At 35.5% G+C, this 18456-nt stretch overlaps 1 protein-coding gene across 1 annotated transcript; it reads left to right on the plus strand.

Annotated features, from left to right (window-relative positions):
- The first annotated feature begins 14030 nt into the window (after positions 1-14030).
- On the plus strand, positions 14031-16411 carry LOC112715469 (uncharacterized). Its single transcript, XM_025767231.2, has 4 exons — positions 14031-14435; positions 14565-14623; positions 15401-15582; positions 16104-16411. Exons 1-4 carry the CDS (start codon positions 14183-14185, stop codon positions 16174-16176), a joined length of 567 nt encoding a protein of 188 aa, XP_025623016.1. The 5' UTR covers positions 14031-14182; the 3' UTR covers positions 16177-16411.
- Positions 16412-18456: the final 2045 nt, after the last annotated feature.

Below are 18456 nucleotides of genomic sequence, written 5' to 3' on the forward strand. Positions count from 1 at the left end.
TGAGGGTTACTTATCATCACATTCATCATGTTCTTGGGTACGAATGAATATCTTGGAATAAGAATAAGAGAGATTTGAATAAAAGAAAATAGAATTGCATTAATACTTGAGGTACAGCAGAGCTCCACACCCTTAATCTATGGTGTGCAGAAACTCCACCGTTGAAAATACATAAGCAAAGGGTTCAGGCATGGCCGAATGGCCAGCCCCTCTAACGTGATCAATGATCTCTTAGGATGAAGAATAAAACCAAACTGAGACCAAAGATGTCTAATACAATAGATAAATGTCCTATATATACTAGACTAGCTCCTAGGGTTTACATGAGTAAGTAATTGATGCATAAATCCACTTCCGGGGCCCACTTGGTGTATGTTTGGGCTGAGCTTGATCAATCCACGAGCTAAGGCTTCTCTTGGAGTTGAACTTCGAGTTATGACGTGTTTTGGGCGTTCAACTCCGGATCATGACATTTTTCTGGCGTTTAACTCTAGACAGCAGCATGAACTTGGCGTTCAACGCCAAGTTACGTCATCAATCTTCGAATAAAGTATGGACTATTATATATTTCTGGAAAGCCCTGGATGTCTACTTTCCAAAGCCGTTGAGAGCGCGCCAATTGGAGTTCTGTAGCTCCAGAAAATTCATTTCGAGTGCAGGGAGGTCAGATTCCAACAGCATCAGCAGTCCTTTTGTCAGCCTTCTTCAGAGTTTTGCTCAAGTCCCTCAATTTCAGCCAGAATTTACCTGAAATCACAGAAAAACACACAAACTCATAGTAAAGTCCAGAAATGTGAATTTAACATAAAAACTAATGAAAACATCCCTAAAAGTAGCTCAAACTTACTAAAAACTATATAAAAACAATGCCAAAAAGCGTATAAATTATCCGCTCATCACAACACCAAACTTAAATTGTTGCTTGTCCCCAAGCAACTGAAAATCAAATAGGATAAAAGAAGAGAATATATTATAAATCTCAGAATATCAATGAATATTAATTTAATTAGATGAGCGGGACTTGTAGCTTTTTGCTTCTGAACAGTTTTGGCATCTCACTTTTTCCTTTGTAGTTTAGAGTGATTGGCGTCTCTAGGAACTTAGAATTTCGGATAGTGTTATTGACTTTCCTAGTTAAGCATGTTGATTCTTGAACACAGCTACTTATGAGTCTTGGCCGTGGCCCTAAGCACTTTGTTTTCCAGTATTACCACCGGATACATAAATGCCACAGACACATAACTGGGTGAACCTTTTCAGATTGTGACTTAGCTTTGCTAAAGTCCCCAGTTAGAGGTGTCCAGAGCTCTTAAGCACACTCTTTTGCTTTGGATCACGACTTTAACCACTCAGTCCCAAGCTTTTCACTTGGACCTTCATGACACAAGCACATGGTTAGGGACAGCTTGATTTAGCCGCTTAGGCCTGGATTTTATTTCCTTGGGCCCTCCTATCCATTGATGCTCAAAGCCTTGGATCGTTTTTACCCTTGCCTTTTGGTTTTAAGGTCTATTGGCTTTTTCTGCTTGCTTTTTCTTTTTCTTTCTATTTTTTTCGCCACTTTTTTTTTTCACAAGCTTTTGCTTTTTCACTGCTTTTTCTTGCTTCAAGAATCAATTTCATGATTTTTCAGATCATCAATAACATTTCTCTTTGTTCATCATTCTTTCAAGAGCCAACAATTTTAACACTCATAAACAACAAGATCAAAAATATGCACTGTTCCAACATTCATTCAGAAAACAAAAAGTATTGCCACCACATCAATATAATTAAATTAAATTCAAGGATAATTTCGAAATTCATGTACTTCTTGTTCTTTTGAATTAAAACATTTTTCATTTAAGAGAGGTGAAGGATTAATGGATTTTATTCATAGCTTTAAGGCATGGTTACATGCTAATGATCATGAAGTAGAGACACAAAACATAGATAAACACAACATTAAAAACCGAAAACAGAAAGAAATAAAGAACAAGGAATGAATCCACCTGAGTGAGGGTGGCGCCTTCTTGAAGGTCCAATGGTGCTTTTTGAGCTCCTCTATGTCTCTTCCTTGCTTCTGTTGAATGATTCCTAGTAATTTTGGTGTTTCTTCCCTTAGTTGCTTCCAATATTTGTGTGGAGGATAACTTATTCCCTGAGGTATCTCAGGGATCTCTTGATTTGCAGCCATATGTTCTACCACTGAGCTATGACGGCTTATATTTTTTTTTTCTCCCAAGACTCAGAGGTGGAAGCTTTTGTCTTCCCTTTGAGGTTTCTCTGGCCTTAGGTGCCATTAATGGTAATGGAAAAGCAAAAAAAAGCTATGCTTTTACCACACCAAACTTAAAATATTGCTCGCCCTCGAGCAAGAAAGAAAAGAAGAGAAGAAGAAGAAGAAGAAGAGAATGGAGGTGAGTGAGAGGAGATGGATTCGGCTATATGGGTGGGATTGGGTGGGAAAGAGAAGTTGAATTGTAAAGGTAGGTGGGGTGTATGGGGAAGAGTGGATAGATGTAGGTGGTGAATGAAAAATAGAATGGAAAGAGAGAGGGCGAGGTAGGTGGGGATCCTGTGGGGTCCACAGATCCTGAGGTGAAAAGAAATACCATTCCTTCACCATATAGGCATGTAAAATGCCTTGGCACACCATTCTGGCGTTTAAACGCCCATTGGTGCACATTCTGAGCGTTCAACGCCCATGTAAAGCATGTTTCTGGCGTTGAACGCCAGTTTGATGCTTGTTACTGGCGTTCAGCGCCAGTTTTTCCTCTCTGGGCACATTCCTGGCGTTCAGCGCCAGAATGTTGCTTGTTTCTGGCGTTCAGCGCCAGAATGGTGCTCTGTTCTGGCGTTGAACGCCGGCCAGATGCACCTTACTGGCGTTGAACGCCAGCCCGTGCGTCCTCCAGGGTGAAAAATTTTTTTCTTCTGTTTTTGACTCTGTTTTTAATTTTTTTGATTTTTTCGTGACTCCTCATGATCATGTACCTAATTAAACACAAAAATAACACTAAAACAAAATAAAATAAAATTAGATAAATAAAATTGGGTTGCCTCCCAACAAGCGCTTCTTTAATGTCAATAGCTTGACAGTGGCTCTCATGGAGCCACAAGGTGATCAGGTCAATGTTGTATAGTTGCCAACACCAAACTTAGAGTTTGGATATGGGGTCTTAACACCAAACTTAGAGTTTGGTTGTGGCCTCACAACACCAAACTTAGAGTTTGACTGTGTAGGCTCTTCTTGACTCTGAACTGAGAGAAGCTCTTCCTGCTTACTCTCTTTTGTCACAGAGGGATGGCTATGTGCTTTAAACACAATGTAGTCCCCATTCAATTGAAGGACTAATTCTCCTCTGTTGACATCTATCACAGCTCCTGCTGTGGCTAGGAAAGGTCTTCCTAGGATGATGCATTTATCATCTTTCTTCCTAGTGTCTAGGATTATGAAATCAGCAGGGATGTAAAGGCCTTCAACCTTTACTAGCACGTCCTCTACTATTCCATAAGCTTGTCTCAATGACTTATCTGCTAATTGCAATGAGAACAAGGAAGGTTGTACCTCAATGATCCCCAGCTTCTCCATTACAGAGAGTAGCATAAGATTTATCCCTGACCCCAGATCACATAGAGCTTTTTCAAAGCTCATGGTGCCAATGGTACAAGGTATTAAGAACTTGCCAGGATCTTGTTTCTTTTGAGGTAGAGTTTTCTGAATCCAAGTATCTAGTTTACTAATGAGCAAGGGAGGTTCACTTTCCCAAGTCTCATTACCAAACAGCTTGGCATTCAGTTTCATGATAGCTCCTAAATATTGAGCAACTTGCTCTCCAGTCACATCTTCATCCTCTTCAGAGGAAGAATAGTCTTCAGAGCTCATGAATGGCAGAAGGAGATTTAATGGAATCTCTATGGTCTCTAGATGAGCCTCCGATTCCTCTGGATCCTTAATAGGAAACTCCTTCTTGCTTGAAGGACGTCCCAGGAGGTCTTCCTCACTAGGATTTTCGTCCTCCTCCTCCCTTGTGCATTCGGCCACATTGATCACATCAATGGCCTTGCACTCTCCTTTTGGATTTTCTTCTGTATTGCTTGGGAGAATACTGGGAGGAGTTTCAATGACTTTCTTACTCAGCTGGCCCACTTGTGCCTCCAAATTTCTGATGGAGGATCTTGTTTCATTCATGAAACTGAAAGTGGCCTTTGACAGATCAGAGACAATATTGGCTAAATTAGAAGTGTTTTGTTCAGAATTCTCTGTCTGTTGCTGAGAAGATGATGGATATGGCTTGCTATTGCTTAGCCTATTGCGTCCACCATTGTTAAAGCCTTGTTGAGGCTTTTGTTGATCCTTTCAGGAGAAATTTGGATGATTTCTCCATGATGGATTATAGGTGTTTCCATAAGGTTCACCCATATAATTAACCTCTGCCATGGCAGGGTTCTCAGGATCATAAGCTTCTTCAGAAGCTACCTCTCTAGTACTGTTGGATGCATGTTGCAATCCATTCAGATTTTGAGAGATTATGTTGACCTGTTGAGTCAACATTTTGTTCTGAGCCAATATGGCATTCAGAGCATCAATTTCAAGAACTCCTTTCTTCTGAGGTATCCCATTATTTACGGAATTCCTCTCAGAGGTATACATGAACTGGTTGTTTGCAACCATGTCAATGAGTTCTTGAGCCTCTTCAGGCGTTTTCTTCAGGTGAATAGATCCACCTGCAGAGTGGTCCAGTGACATTTTCGAAAATTCAGAGAGACCATAATAGAATATATCTAATAGGGTCCATTCTGAAAACATGTCAGATGGACATCTTTTGGTCAACTGCTTGTATCTTTCCCAAGCTTCATAGAGGGATTCACCATCTTTTTGCTTGAAGGTTTGAACATCCACTCTTAGCTTGCTCAGCTTTTGAGGAGGAAAGAATTTATCCAAGAAGGCAGTGACCAGCTTATCCCATGAGTCCAGGCTATCCTTAGGTTGTGAATCCAACCATTCTAGCTCTGTCTCTTACAGCAAAAAGGAAAAGCATGAGTCTGTAGACTTCAGGATCAACTCCATTCGTCTTTACAGTCTCACAGATCTGCAAGAACTCAGTTAAGAACTGATAAGGATCTTCAGATGGAAGTCCATAAAACTTGCAGTTTTGTTGCATTAATGCAACTAGTTGAGGTTTAAGCTCAAAGTTATTGGCTCCAATGGCAGGAATGGAGATGCTTCTTCCATCAAACTTGGACGTTGGCTTTGTGAAGTCACCAAGCATTCTCCTTGCATTATTATTATTATTTTCGGCTGCCATGTCCTTCTCCTGTTCGAAAATTTCTGAAAGGTTATTTCTGGATTGTTGTAATTTAGCTTCTCTTAATTTTCTCTTCAGAGTCCTTTCAGGTTCTGGATCAATTTCAACAAGAGTGCCTTTTTCCCTGTTCCTGCTCATATGAAAGAGAAGAAAACAAGAAAAGAAAGAGGAATCCTCTATGTCACAGTATAGAGATTCCTTTATGTTAGTAGAAAAAGAAAGGGGTAGAAGAATGAAGAAGGTGATTCGGATTTTTTTGATGAAGAGAGGTGAAGAGAAGTGTTAGTAATTAAATAATTAAATAGAAGAAGAAAAGAGGAGGGAGATTTCGAAAATAATTTTGAAAAAGAGGTTAGTGATTTTCGAAAATTAGAAATAAAGTGTAATTAAAATTAAAACATGAAACAATTAATTAATTAAAAAGAATTTTTGAAAAAGAGAGAGATATTTTCGAAAATTAGAGAGGGAAAAGTAGTTAGATGGTTTTGAAAAAGACAAAAAGCAAACAAGAAGTTAGTTAGTTGTTTGAAAAAGATTTGAAATCAAAATTGAAAAAGATAAGAAGATAGCAAGTTAGATAAGATATTTTGAAATCAATTTTTGAAAAAAAGAAAAATTTTTTGAAAAAGATAAGATAAAAGATAAAAAGATAAGATAAAAATTTTAATAAAAAGATATTTTGAAAAAGATTTAATTTTTAAAAAGACTCAACTAACAAGAAACTACAAGATAAGATTCTAGAACTTAAAGATTGAACCTTTCTTAACAAGAAAGTAACAAACTTCAAATTTTTGAACCAATCACATTAATTGTTAGATAATTTTCGAAAATTTGATATAAAGATAAGAAAAAGATTTTGAAAATATTTTGAAAAAGATTTTTGAAATTTTCGAAATTTATAAAAAAATGAAAAAGATATGATTTTTGAAAAAGATTTTGAAAAGATAAGATTTTTAAAATTGAAATTTTGACTTGACTTGTAAGAAACAACTAATTTTAAAAATTTTTGACCAAGTCAACCCAAAATTTCGAAAATTTGGAGGAAAATAAGGAAAAGATATTTTTTTGATTTTTTGAATTTTTAATTATGAAAGAGAAAAACAACAAAAATATTCAATGCATGAAATTTTTAGATCAAAACAATGAATGCATGCAAGAATGCTATGAATGTCAAGATGAACACCAAGAACACTTTGAAGATCATGATGAACATCAAGAACATAATTTGAAAAATTTTTAATGCAAAGAAAACATGCAAGACACCAAACTTAGAAATCTTTAATGCATGGAAAATATGAATGCAAAAGTGCACATGAAAAACAACAAACAACACAAAACAAGAAATCATCAAGATCAAACAAGAAGACTTATCAAGAACAACTTGAAGATCATGAAGAACACTATGAATGCATGAGATTTTCGAAAAGAATGCAAGAAAAATTTTAAAAGCATGCAATTGACACCAAACTTAAAGATTAACACAAGACTCAAGCTCTGTTGCATGTAGAACGGAAGTGGTTGTCAATCACGTGCGTTCATGAGTGAGAATGATAATGAGGGTTACTTATCATCACATTCATCATGTTCTTGGGTACGAATGAATATCTTGGAATAAGAATAAGAGAGATTTGAATAAAAGAAAATAGAATTGCATTAATACTTGAGGTACAGCAGAGCTCCACACCCTTAATCTATGGTGTGCAGAAACTCCACCGTTGAAAATACATAAGCAAAGGGTTCAGGCATGGCCGAATGGCCAGCCCCTCTAACGTGATCAATGATCTCTTAGGATGAAGAATAAAACCAAACTGAGACCAAAGATGTCTAATACAATAGATAAATGTCCTATATATACTAGACTAGCTCCTAGGGTTTACATGAGTAAGTAATTGATGCATAAATCCACTTCCGGGGCCCACTTGGTGTATGTTTGGGCTGAGCTTGATCAATCCACGAGCTAAGGCTTCTCTTGGAGTTGAACTTCGAGTTATGACGTGTTTTGGGCGTTCAACTCCGGATCATGACGTTTTTCTGGCGTTTAACTCTAGACAGCAGCATGAACTTGGCGTTCAACGCCAAGTTACGTCGTCAATCTTCGAATAAAGCATGGACTATTATATATTTCTGGAAAGCCCTGGATGTCTACTTTCCAACGCCGTTGAGAGCGCGCCAATTGGAGTTCTGTAGCTCCAGAAAATCCATTTCGAGTGCAGGGAGGTCAGATTCCAACAGCATCAGCAGTCCTTTTGTCAGCCTTCTTCAGAGTTTTGCTCAAGTCCCTCAATTTCAGCCAGAATTTACCTGAAATCACAGAAAAACACACAAACTCATAGTAAAGTCCAAAAATGTGAATTTAACATAAAAACTAATGAAAACATCCCTAAAAGTAGCTCAAACTTACTAAAAACTATATAAAAACAATGCCAAAAAACGTATAAATTATCCGCTCATCACCTATGCAACGCCTAAGCTATCTTTCTTTGCAAGGAGAAGGCGCGCTATTCCGTTCCCAGCAGCACTATTAGCAACCTCACTAACTTGCGTGCTCTTTATCTCGATGATATAATCACTTTCACCAACGGTACTGAAAGTACTTGGCTTGCTCCATTTTTCTCATTACAATATCTTGGCTTGACACAAATGGATCTTTCCATGGATCTGTATAAGGTACTCAACATGCTTCCTTCTCTCTTACATTTATATCTACTTTCCTATAACTTTGCAAAATCACTTGTTTCTGATCCTATTTTCCCTCTCATAAATCTCACTCGTCTCCAAGTCCTCAGTCTTGCATGAAATTCTCTTAATCACCCTTCATCATCAGTCCTACATCCTTTTCAGAATACCACTTCCATCAAAGTCCTTGACATCTCAGGTAATGATCTAAACTCTTTGCCATCATGGTTAGCCAATTTTCACAATCTTATTAAACTGGATTTGTCTCTGAATAATATTACAGTCCTTGATCCTTTGAGAAATCTGACCTCCATTAAAGACCTCCGTCTTTCTTCTAATCAGAATTTAATTTGGCCGCCACAATGGTTTGCTCATTTTGAGCACCTTCAAGTAATAATCCTTAGGGACTGTGGTTTTGTTAGTGATCTCCCATCTATTCTTCAGAACATCACTTCCATTAGGTCTCATGATTTCAGTGAAAATAGCCTAACTTCAATAGTACCGTTGAGGAAGTTTGAAAACCTTGTTGAGTTAAATCTTTAGGCTAATAAGCTTGATGGTCCAATTCCTTATAGTTTACGCAATTTGACATTTCTCACACATCTTAAACTTTCTAAAAACTACTTTAATTCACTTCCTTCGTGGTTAGGCGAGTTAAAGAGTCTAATGAGTCTTGATCTTTCTATGAATAATTTCACAGTCACTACCATAGAAGAGGATTTTCTATCATTAATTTTGAGTAATCTATGTCATGTAAAATACATGGATTTGTCTGACAGCAATGTTCAAAGATTGGCTTTCAACAACAAAGTAACTCTATTTGGCTGTAATGGCTATGCTTTAGAGTACCTATATTTGAATACGAATAAATTCGATGGTCTTTTGCACAGTTGGTTGGGAAAATTTAAAAATTTAATAGAAGTTTATTTGTCTAAGAATTCATTCTCCGGTCCCATTCCTTCTTCTATTGAAAATTTAAAAAAATTGAGAAAGTTAATTCTTGCATTTAACTTTTTTAATGGATCAATATCGTTGAGTCTTGAAAAACTTGTTGATCTATGTCTTGTATATCTTTCTTATAATAATTTGAGTGGTAATATTCTTCAAAATCTGGGTCAACTCAAAAATTTGGTTGTGCATGATCTTTCTTCAAACTACTTACAAGGCTCAATGAATGGATTAATAAATTCGTGCCCTCAGGTCATGAGCCACTTGTACTTAGATTTTTCGCATAATTAAATAACTGGATTCATTTCTGAAAGCTTTCCACATAAAATCCCCAACGTGAAGTCTTTGCTTCTCAGTAATAACTTCATGAATGGTTTGTTGCCAAGTTCATTGAAAAATTTGAATGTTTGTTGTATTTTGATGTTTCCAATAATTATCTATCTGGCAAAATTCTAAGCACAATTTGAAATCTTTTATTATTGGAGTTACTACATCTGAATAATAATAAGTTTCAAGAAAAACTTCCTTCATGTTTGTCAAACATGAAAAACTTGAGATCATTAGATGTTGGGGAGAATCAACTATCAGGTTTCATACCTTCTTGGAATGGCAGTGAATTTTCATACTTCCAAATTCTTAGGATGAGAAGAAATTGGTTATATGTTGGCATTCCTTTAAGCCTCTGTCAATTTGATGCATTGCAAATCTTGGACCTTGCTGAAAATAAATTAGTAGGCCCAATTCCTCATTGCATTGCCAATATTACAGGAATGATTTCAGCATATACTCTTATATAACGAGAATTCATATTTGTCCAATTCGTAATGGTGGGACAAAGAGGATGTGAAGGAAGTCATTAAAGGAAGAGAACTTGATTACATTGGTAATTTGATATATGTAGTAACTTGGACTTCTCAAATAACTTATTGTCTGGATCAATTTCTACTGGAATATCTTCCCTGTCAAGATTGATTGGACTCAATTTCTCCTACAATAATTTGTCAGGCAAGATTCCTGAAATGATTGGAGACATGAGGTCATTGGAGTCTATTGACTTGTCTCATAATCATCTTTGTGGTGGTATTCCAAAAAGTATGATTGACTTATATTCTCTAAGTCAGTTGAATTTATCATACAACAACTTCTTAGGACCAATTTCAGTTGAAAAGCAATTTCAAACCTTGAATGATTCACTCAATTACACTGGTAATTAATATCTCTGTTGAGCTCTACTCCCAAAATATTGTCCCGGTCATGGTCTTCATCATGTTTCTACCTTTGAAGGCTATGAAGATGAAGACATGGAAAATGACCAGCTTGACAAAGCGTTGTTTTACTCAATTGCATCCCTTGGCTTTGCAACTGATTTCTGAAGAATTATTGGGATTTTGTATTTCAAAAATAATTGGAGTTATGCTTACTTTGGATATGTGAAGAAGGTTGCTGACAGGATCTATGATGCAGTTGTCATATTGAAGAAAATGATGTAGAGGAATAAGATTGGTGTGCTTCTAGATGATTAGAATTGTGTTTTCATTGAGATGTATTTAAATATTTCTTCTATTTTTTTATCAATTACCACTCGCATTTATGTTAAAATTGCAAGTAGCTTTTATATGTTTCTAGTGCTAAAATATTTAAAGAAATTGATCCCTATTACAAATACATAATATGAAAGTGAGATTAATTTGAAAACTAACAACAATCTACTATAATTAGTAGCATGAGGAGGATTTTAAGTTAACCAAAAAATACACTATATATATCAAGAATCAAGAGATGGCAATAGATAAGGTTAGTACAAGTTAATTTAGCTCCAACTCATACGATATACATTCTGTAGTTACTGCTACTACTAAAAAAAATACACCTAATAATCTATTAGATAATCTATTACTTCCAAAAAGATTAGATAATCTATTCTCGAACACGTCTGTGAGGGGGCTTTCCATGCAGACCTGACGTTAGCAACATCTTAAGGCTCCCTGGGAGAACTTTGGAAGTTTGATCTTGGATGACCCAAAGTGAATAAGGGCTCCACGTCTCTCTTCAATCAACTCTTAATCTCTTTTCTTTTTTTTTTTTACCTACGATCAAACACACAGTCTTTGAAGTATCTTGTGTTCATAAACCTTTTAAAACTTATTAAGCAAGATGCATCAAAACTTGATTTGAAAGATTATGAGTTAGCACAAAAATCACTAATCTCTAATAATTCTTTCACATGCAAGCATTAATTGAAAATGACCCTTAATATACTTGATTAATGAATCAAATGAATGATTTATTCAATGAAAAAGTACTAAAATAACTGATAAGATGCTTCGGCATCAATAATACTAGCTGGTAATAATAAGCAATGTAATTTGAGAATACTAGCTGGTAAGCACTAAGTTCTACCTTATGACCCAAACTTTCTTTTCAATTGATGATAGATTATAGCATAATTCTGATGCTTTGTTAATACTTGAAGGCTTCAGGATCATCATCCACTTCACTTTCTGACTCTTCTCTTTCAACACATCGTATCTATCTACACTATCTTACCGTTCAACCTCCTCTTTCCACCAATTGCTTATGTCCATGATTCTTGTTTTTGTATGAAAATCTATAGAAGGAGATAGTTTACTGAGATGCTAACCAAATAATCAACCTAGTACATGTGTTCTTGCATTGTGATCACTGTTATTCGAACCAATATTGAATAGGCATCACCACTGAGTAGAAAATATTTTTGATTGGAAGTATAAGATCAGTAAAAAAAATTGGAAGTGGTTCCTTCCATTTTTTTCTCAAATAAGTTCAAACTCACTGTAACCCATATGATAGTAAGAAATAATAACTTTCATCTTTGTATCATATATATTGTAGAACAAGCAAAAATTTAGTAATAAACAGTCAAATTAGAATACCTTATCCCCATTGCAATTCAAAGCTTTTCGAGTTGCACATCCCGAAAGGAGGATCTGATCTAGAAGAATAAAAACATTTTTGCTAGATTCAAAGGAAAAGATGGAATATTACAGATCAAAGTTGAAGCTATTCTTACCTGACAGTATTTCAAATTTTTCCCACAAGCAGCATAATGCAACGGAGTGCTTCCGGCTCCTATATCAAAGCACATTAGTGGTTTACAGATTTTGATGGAGACAATTTAATAACCATGTAGTACTTAGCTTATTAAGTAAAAGATGTAACTATTAAATCCATTTGCAACATGCTTTAGCTCCAGCAGCGCCAGCGCTATGTCCAGCAGGGCCTCATTTGCAACATGCCTTAGTGCCAGTAGCGCTAGCGTTATGTCCAGTAGTGCCAGGGCCAAATTTTCAAACACACTTCAGCGCCAGCAGTGCTAGCGCTATGCCCAAAAGCGATTGCGATAGATTTTGAAATTGGGAATTGGAAAAATTGGCTTGGATGCGTATGCACGATCCGTGTGTGTAAGCACAAAAGGAAGAGATGGCAAGTATGTTTGTGCATGGAGCAGAATGCTTACGCACAAGTATAATTCTTACAAAGGTGCGTAGGCACTTGCAAAGTTGCATACGCAAAGATGAAAAGTGGCACAAATGTTTATTAATAGCACCAATATTTATTATACTCCGTCAAAGATCCTTAAGCCGAGGTATACTGGTATAGTCCATCACCTATTTTTCTCCAGTTGTATCTTGAATTTTGATATTGTAGTTGTAGTTGTAGTTGTTAGATAATGTGATTGTTGGTAAAATTTTATCAATGAAAAAATTGAGAACAATATTTAACAAAAAGGTATGTTGTATTAGTATAGTTACTAAATACATTTAGAGGAATTGTTCTAGTGGGTTACCCCTCGCCTGCACCGAAAACACCTCCATGGTTATTGTTTGCTGCTCCTTCGCAGTTCAGGGCGATACATGATTACTCTCCTATGACTCAAATCAAACCTGACAATACTTCGGAGCTTTTCATTAAACTTTTTGCTGCCACTCACAAATTCGAGAGCCCACCCACACCACTCCTCCAACAAGAGCAAACTGTTGTCCTTCTCGCTTAATTTAAGGATCTGTTTCAGATTAATTACTCGTAAACAGCTCCGATTTAATAATAAGTTGTGGTATAAAGCATTGCAAAACTTAAAACCTAAAATTCAAACTAAATCTCCTACCTTTATATAATTTGTTTGCTACCACATATATATATATATATATATATATATATATATATATATATATATATATATATATATATATATATATATATATGAACCAGGACTCCTAAAAATTTTTAATAACAAGAACTTTAAAGATCTTAAAAATACTTTCTTCATACAAGAAATTTTCTTTGACGAAAATGCTAGATGATGAGAATATTTGTTAGAAACTAGAAGTAGGTGACTACTTTACTATAGTTTTTCTAATTCATTACTATGACTACTTGCTACATACAATTTTCCCGCCAATAGATTGCAAACAAATGTGTATCAAACTATCAATCATCATCAAGCTTTCAATTGAAAAATTAAAATAAAAAGATTATATAGCCATGTCAAAAACTTCTTTAGTTGGGTGTTTGGTTCAAAGGATTTTAATTTATTCTAAAAAATTGTCTATAAAAACAATCATTTGTATATTTGTTTGAAATTTTGAAATTTAATTCATAAAAATAATTATTCTCAGGAAAAAAATAGTTATCAGAATTTTGAAATTCTTATTTCCATTACAGAAACGAATATTTGATATGTATATCCAATATTAAAAACAATTTTATATGTATATCTAATTATGCAACATCAACAAAAATAACTATATTTTATATTGACCACATAAATAATTATACAAAAGAACGAATGTAATTAGACAACTATATAAAACATTTTATATTGTCAATACATCAAAATTAAACTCTAAATATCAGCATATAAAATTACAATATTAATTGTCAAATATTTTTTTCTTTTAATGAATAAATATGTTTGTAACTTATTCTTGTGAATATTAAAAACAATTTATAACCATTTATAATACTAAATAAACATTTTTAATATCCGGATATAACACTTTTAAGAATATAATTTTTTGAAATATATTTTTTAACCTTTAAATTATATACAAATTAACTCCATAACTGTTTTTCTTTCTTTCTTTTTTAAATAATTTTTTTTCCTGGGGTCAAAGAGACTCCTTTGTTATTTTTTTTTCTGGTCTTGACAAGACTCCTGTTCTCTTTTTGGTATGATCCAATTAAAGCACAAAAGACGAAAACTATAGTGTGACAATAAGGCCCATTGAATGAGTCCAGCCCTCTCATATTTCTTCAGCTCGTTGGATCTCGCAGAGAGAGAGAGAGAGAGAGAGATGAAGAGGAGATGGCTGAGTAGCTACGGCGTTGCGGCGGCGGTGGTGGTTGTGGTCTTGTTGGCCGCCTTGAGTATAGGTACATCAGCGGAGCAACTGAGCACAAGAGAATGCGAGAATCTTGGATTCTCCGGTCTCGCTCTGTGCTCCGATTGCAAGACTTTCTCCGAGTACGTCAAAGACAAAGGTAATCTCCATTCTTCAATTTCCGATCTCAATTTTCCTTTTTCTTTTTAATTTTCGATCTCGTGCTTTATTTATTTATTTTTGGTTAGTTCCATCAAATTTTGAATTGAGCTCAGAATTCCGGTTGCAGAGCTGGTATCGGATTGTTACAAGTGTTGCACGGAAGATTCCAATGATGCCACTGCCAAGGTATATAGATAATTATATATAGTTAGGGAACGATGATTTCACAATTAATCACTAATACTTATATTATGATAACTGCAATTACCTTTTACTAATTACTCTTGGTTACAAATAGAAAGAAACTAGTATACTTCACGTGCACTATTATTGATGCAAATTATATTACTTCATGTGTATTATTATTGTTGAATAATATCTTGTGGTCTCACCAAATTGCATTTGAGGAACTAGTGTAGTGCTGGATTTTGTTTAAAGATACACTATTCTGTACTTTTCTCCCTTTCAAGGGCGAGAATTTATCAACTTTAGGAAAATAAAAGGAAAATACTGAGACATTTGGTGACACAAACTTGTTTGATGAAGGAGACAAGTACAGAGTTAGGCAAATTATCTCTTTGCGTGTGCGCATGTGCCTGTAGTTACCGAATGGGGCCTTAGAGTGTTTTGGTTTGTAGATGGTAAGTCATAATTTGATTCAAGGGGAAAGCAACTTTTCTTTATTTCTTTTCCAAATCAAACCATGGTTTGAGTTAAATTGTGAAAAAGAGTTGCAATTCAGTTTGCATCCTTCAAACTATGGTTTGGAATCTTCCAACACCATATAAACACACACTAAGGTCAAGTGAAATAGGAAGGTGAGTGATACTATTTTAATTTTCAGTTTGCCTTAACCGGCATCAGAGTTTTGGCTTTTGAAGTAATAATGAAAATCCTGGATCCTTCATGAGAGTGCTATGCATGCAAAAAATAGTACTAATGGTTGTTTATTGTTTTCTTTAGGTTGCATACTCTGGAGCCATTTTGGAAGTTTGCATGAGGAAGCTTGTTTTCTATCCTGAAGTTGTTGGCTTCATTGAAGAGGAGAAGGATAAATTTCCAACCGTCAAAGTTCAATATGTTTTTAATTCCCCACCAAAGCTAATCATGCTGGATCATGCAGGTGATCAGAAAGAAACAATCAGGTATGACTTCTTTAATTAAATTAAATTATGGTTTTAACTTCTTGCTTCATCCATGATAGACTTTGATTCGGTTACCACATCTAGTAGGATAATGTCCTGACTTCTGATCTTCTTGTCAGAGCATCTTGCTATGAGAACTTTGGTTTTTTAGGATCGATTAAAATGCAGTGACTTCCCATAGATCATAGATGCCTGTGTTTTAGATGCTGTGAATACACCTGACATAGTTCTGATAAACAATTGTTGTGTAATGTACTGATAACCTCCATTACAATACTTATGGAATTGATCGGTAACATTAACAAATACCAAAGCTTTTTTATGTGTAAATGAATAGTTTAATTGTGTGGGAAAAGCTCTTTTCATTGAAATAAAAGAATCTACTAGTTAGGTGGAAGGTTTGAGTTCTCTTTAACAATGAACCCTGCCAACAAAATGATGCCTTTCTTGCGTGCTAGGATTTAAAGGTAAAACATGGTGTTTTAGCTTGTTTCTGATTGAATATCTCTTCCCCGTTGCAGAATCGATAATTGGAAACGCGATCATATACTGCAGTTCATGCGAGAGAAGGTGAAGCCTGTGGCGGCTAATTGAGAAGCTATTACCCATTTACCCGTTATCAGCTACGCCACGTTCTTCATTTTAATTCTCGTTATGTATGTCTTAACTCCGTTCAAAATTTGACCAAAAACAGAGTGAGAGTATATATGGTAATCACTTGGGCAAATCAATTAAACTTTGGCAAGTGACCTGAATGACCTAAGACAATTGATAGCATATTTAAACATATTTTATCAACTTTAGTCTTGTAGTATTTCGTTGGTGAAAAGTTTGTCTCGTTACTTGTTACTGTCGTGGTGTGTGTACAACAACTAATAATAATAATAATAATAATAATAATAATAATAATAATAATAATAATAATAATAAAGTTTAATTACTCTGTTGGTTTCTATAGATTCACGAAATTTATAATGAGGTTTTTATACTTTTTTTTTCTTTTAATTGAGTTTTTGCACTAATTTTTTTTAATTGGATTTCTATACTTTTTTATTTTCTTCTATTTGGATCGCTGTACCAATTTTTTATTTTTTAGTTGGATTCCTATATAATTAAATCAATTACTGTCAAGAGGGACCTAATCAAAAAAAAAATTTGTGCAATTAAAGGGAAAAAAAAGATATAGGGACCTAATTGAAAATTTCGCAAAACTATAAAACCAACAGAGTAATTAAACCTAATAATAATATCATCATCATTATTAATTCATGCTATCAAGGTTTCATGCGTGATAAAATGGTTGAGACCTTCTTTACTAATTATGTTATCCTTTATACAGTCTTTATTAAGTAAAGATTGAAATTTTTGTTAATTAAATAAATTTTAGTTTTTTATTTATTATATTTTACATGCTTATATTTGAAGTTTAAGGTTGTTACGATGGGTAACCGGAGATTAATGAGCTGAATTCGTTAGGTTGACCCAATCGTCTGAGGAGGGAAGCTTTCGAATGGGTTCGCACCTTTGGGGCCTCCATCCGACTTGTGAGCGTGAGTGAACGGGGGGTGGTACCTGCAAAGACACTCCGATGCCTAAGTCAGCAAGGGTGTGAGCAAGTCTAGAGAGTATTGGGACTTAGAGATACCTGAGGGGTGTCTGTGTATTTATAGTGGTGAACCAATAACTACCGTTGGAGTAGTTCTATCTTTTAAGGTGGATAACCGTCCCTTTATCATAGGAAAGTTGCGATATGGCTCTTGGAAGTGGGTTGAGAGATTTTAGGGGCAGTTATTATTTGCCAGCTAATTCTCGTTTTCGACTTCCTTAGAGCAAGTCATGGTGAGAGCCAACTTCTCAGGGAAAGGTCAGTGTACTGTGAGGCTCAACCCTATGGGTTGGGCCTGTCGTTTGGACTTGGGCCTTAACGTTGGGCCAGGGTATGAACAGTGTCCCTACTCGAGCCCAATTTCTTTTAAGGGTTGGGGTCGAGTATTATAACTCGGGACCGTAGCCGACCTGATAAGGAACCGACGTGATTTTTCGGAACCAACGTGTTTTAAAAATTTTCAACAGTCGCGTCTAATCAAACGTCGCGTCTCTTAGAGGTTTTAGCATTCATACGTGGGGGCGGTGGTAACGGTAAATAGCTGTGTCGTTTTACCTTTGTGCCCCTAACGTGTTTATAAATACTTTTTCGTCTCCTCGCTTGTTTCGTTTTTGAAAACTTTTCTACCTGCATCCTTTACTGTTCGAAAGAAGAAAGCTCCTTCCTTTTCGAGTGCTGTTGCTTCAATCTTTCTGCGCGAGGAAAAAGGTCAGTTTCTTTTCTTACTCTTTCTATATAGAGTTTTTCGTTTGCATGTTTTGTTCGGTAGAGTGTGGATGGTAGTCTTGGTGTTTCTCTGCTTAGTTTGAGATACTTGCCTCGAACCTTTAGAGACCCTATTTTTTATCCTTTTACTTTTTCTTTTGTAGGTTTCGCTATCCCTTTCTAGAAAAACAAAATGTCTTCTGTAGAAACCCTTGCTCAATGGGTGGATGTCACGGTTCTGGGGGAAGAACCTCTTGTTGATACTGACTTCATCACCAACCTTCGCACTCATCATAGACTTTGTACTTCTGATGAGGATGAGCCGAAATATGAACTGATTGCCCCTGGTCCGGAAGACCGGGTTTGTTTTGGGAGGGCTTCTGAGGCAGCCCCTCAATTTTTTTACATGTATGAGAGCATGATTACCGCTTAGGCGTTTTTCTCCCTTTTTCCAACTTCGAGATAGCCGTTTTATGCCACTGTCGTATTGCTCCTACCCAACTCGACCCCAACTGTTGGGGTTTTTTTTTAAAAAAAATTTACCAATTTATCAGCCATGCTTT

This window comes from Arachis hypogaea, chromosome 10 (assembly GCF_003086295.3).
Source record: "Arachis hypogaea cultivar Tifrunner chromosome 10, arahy.Tifrunner.gnm2.J5K5, whole genome shotgun sequence".
NCBI classification, from domain to species: Eukaryota; Viridiplantae; Streptophyta; class Magnoliopsida; order Fabales; family Fabaceae; genus Arachis; species Arachis hypogaea.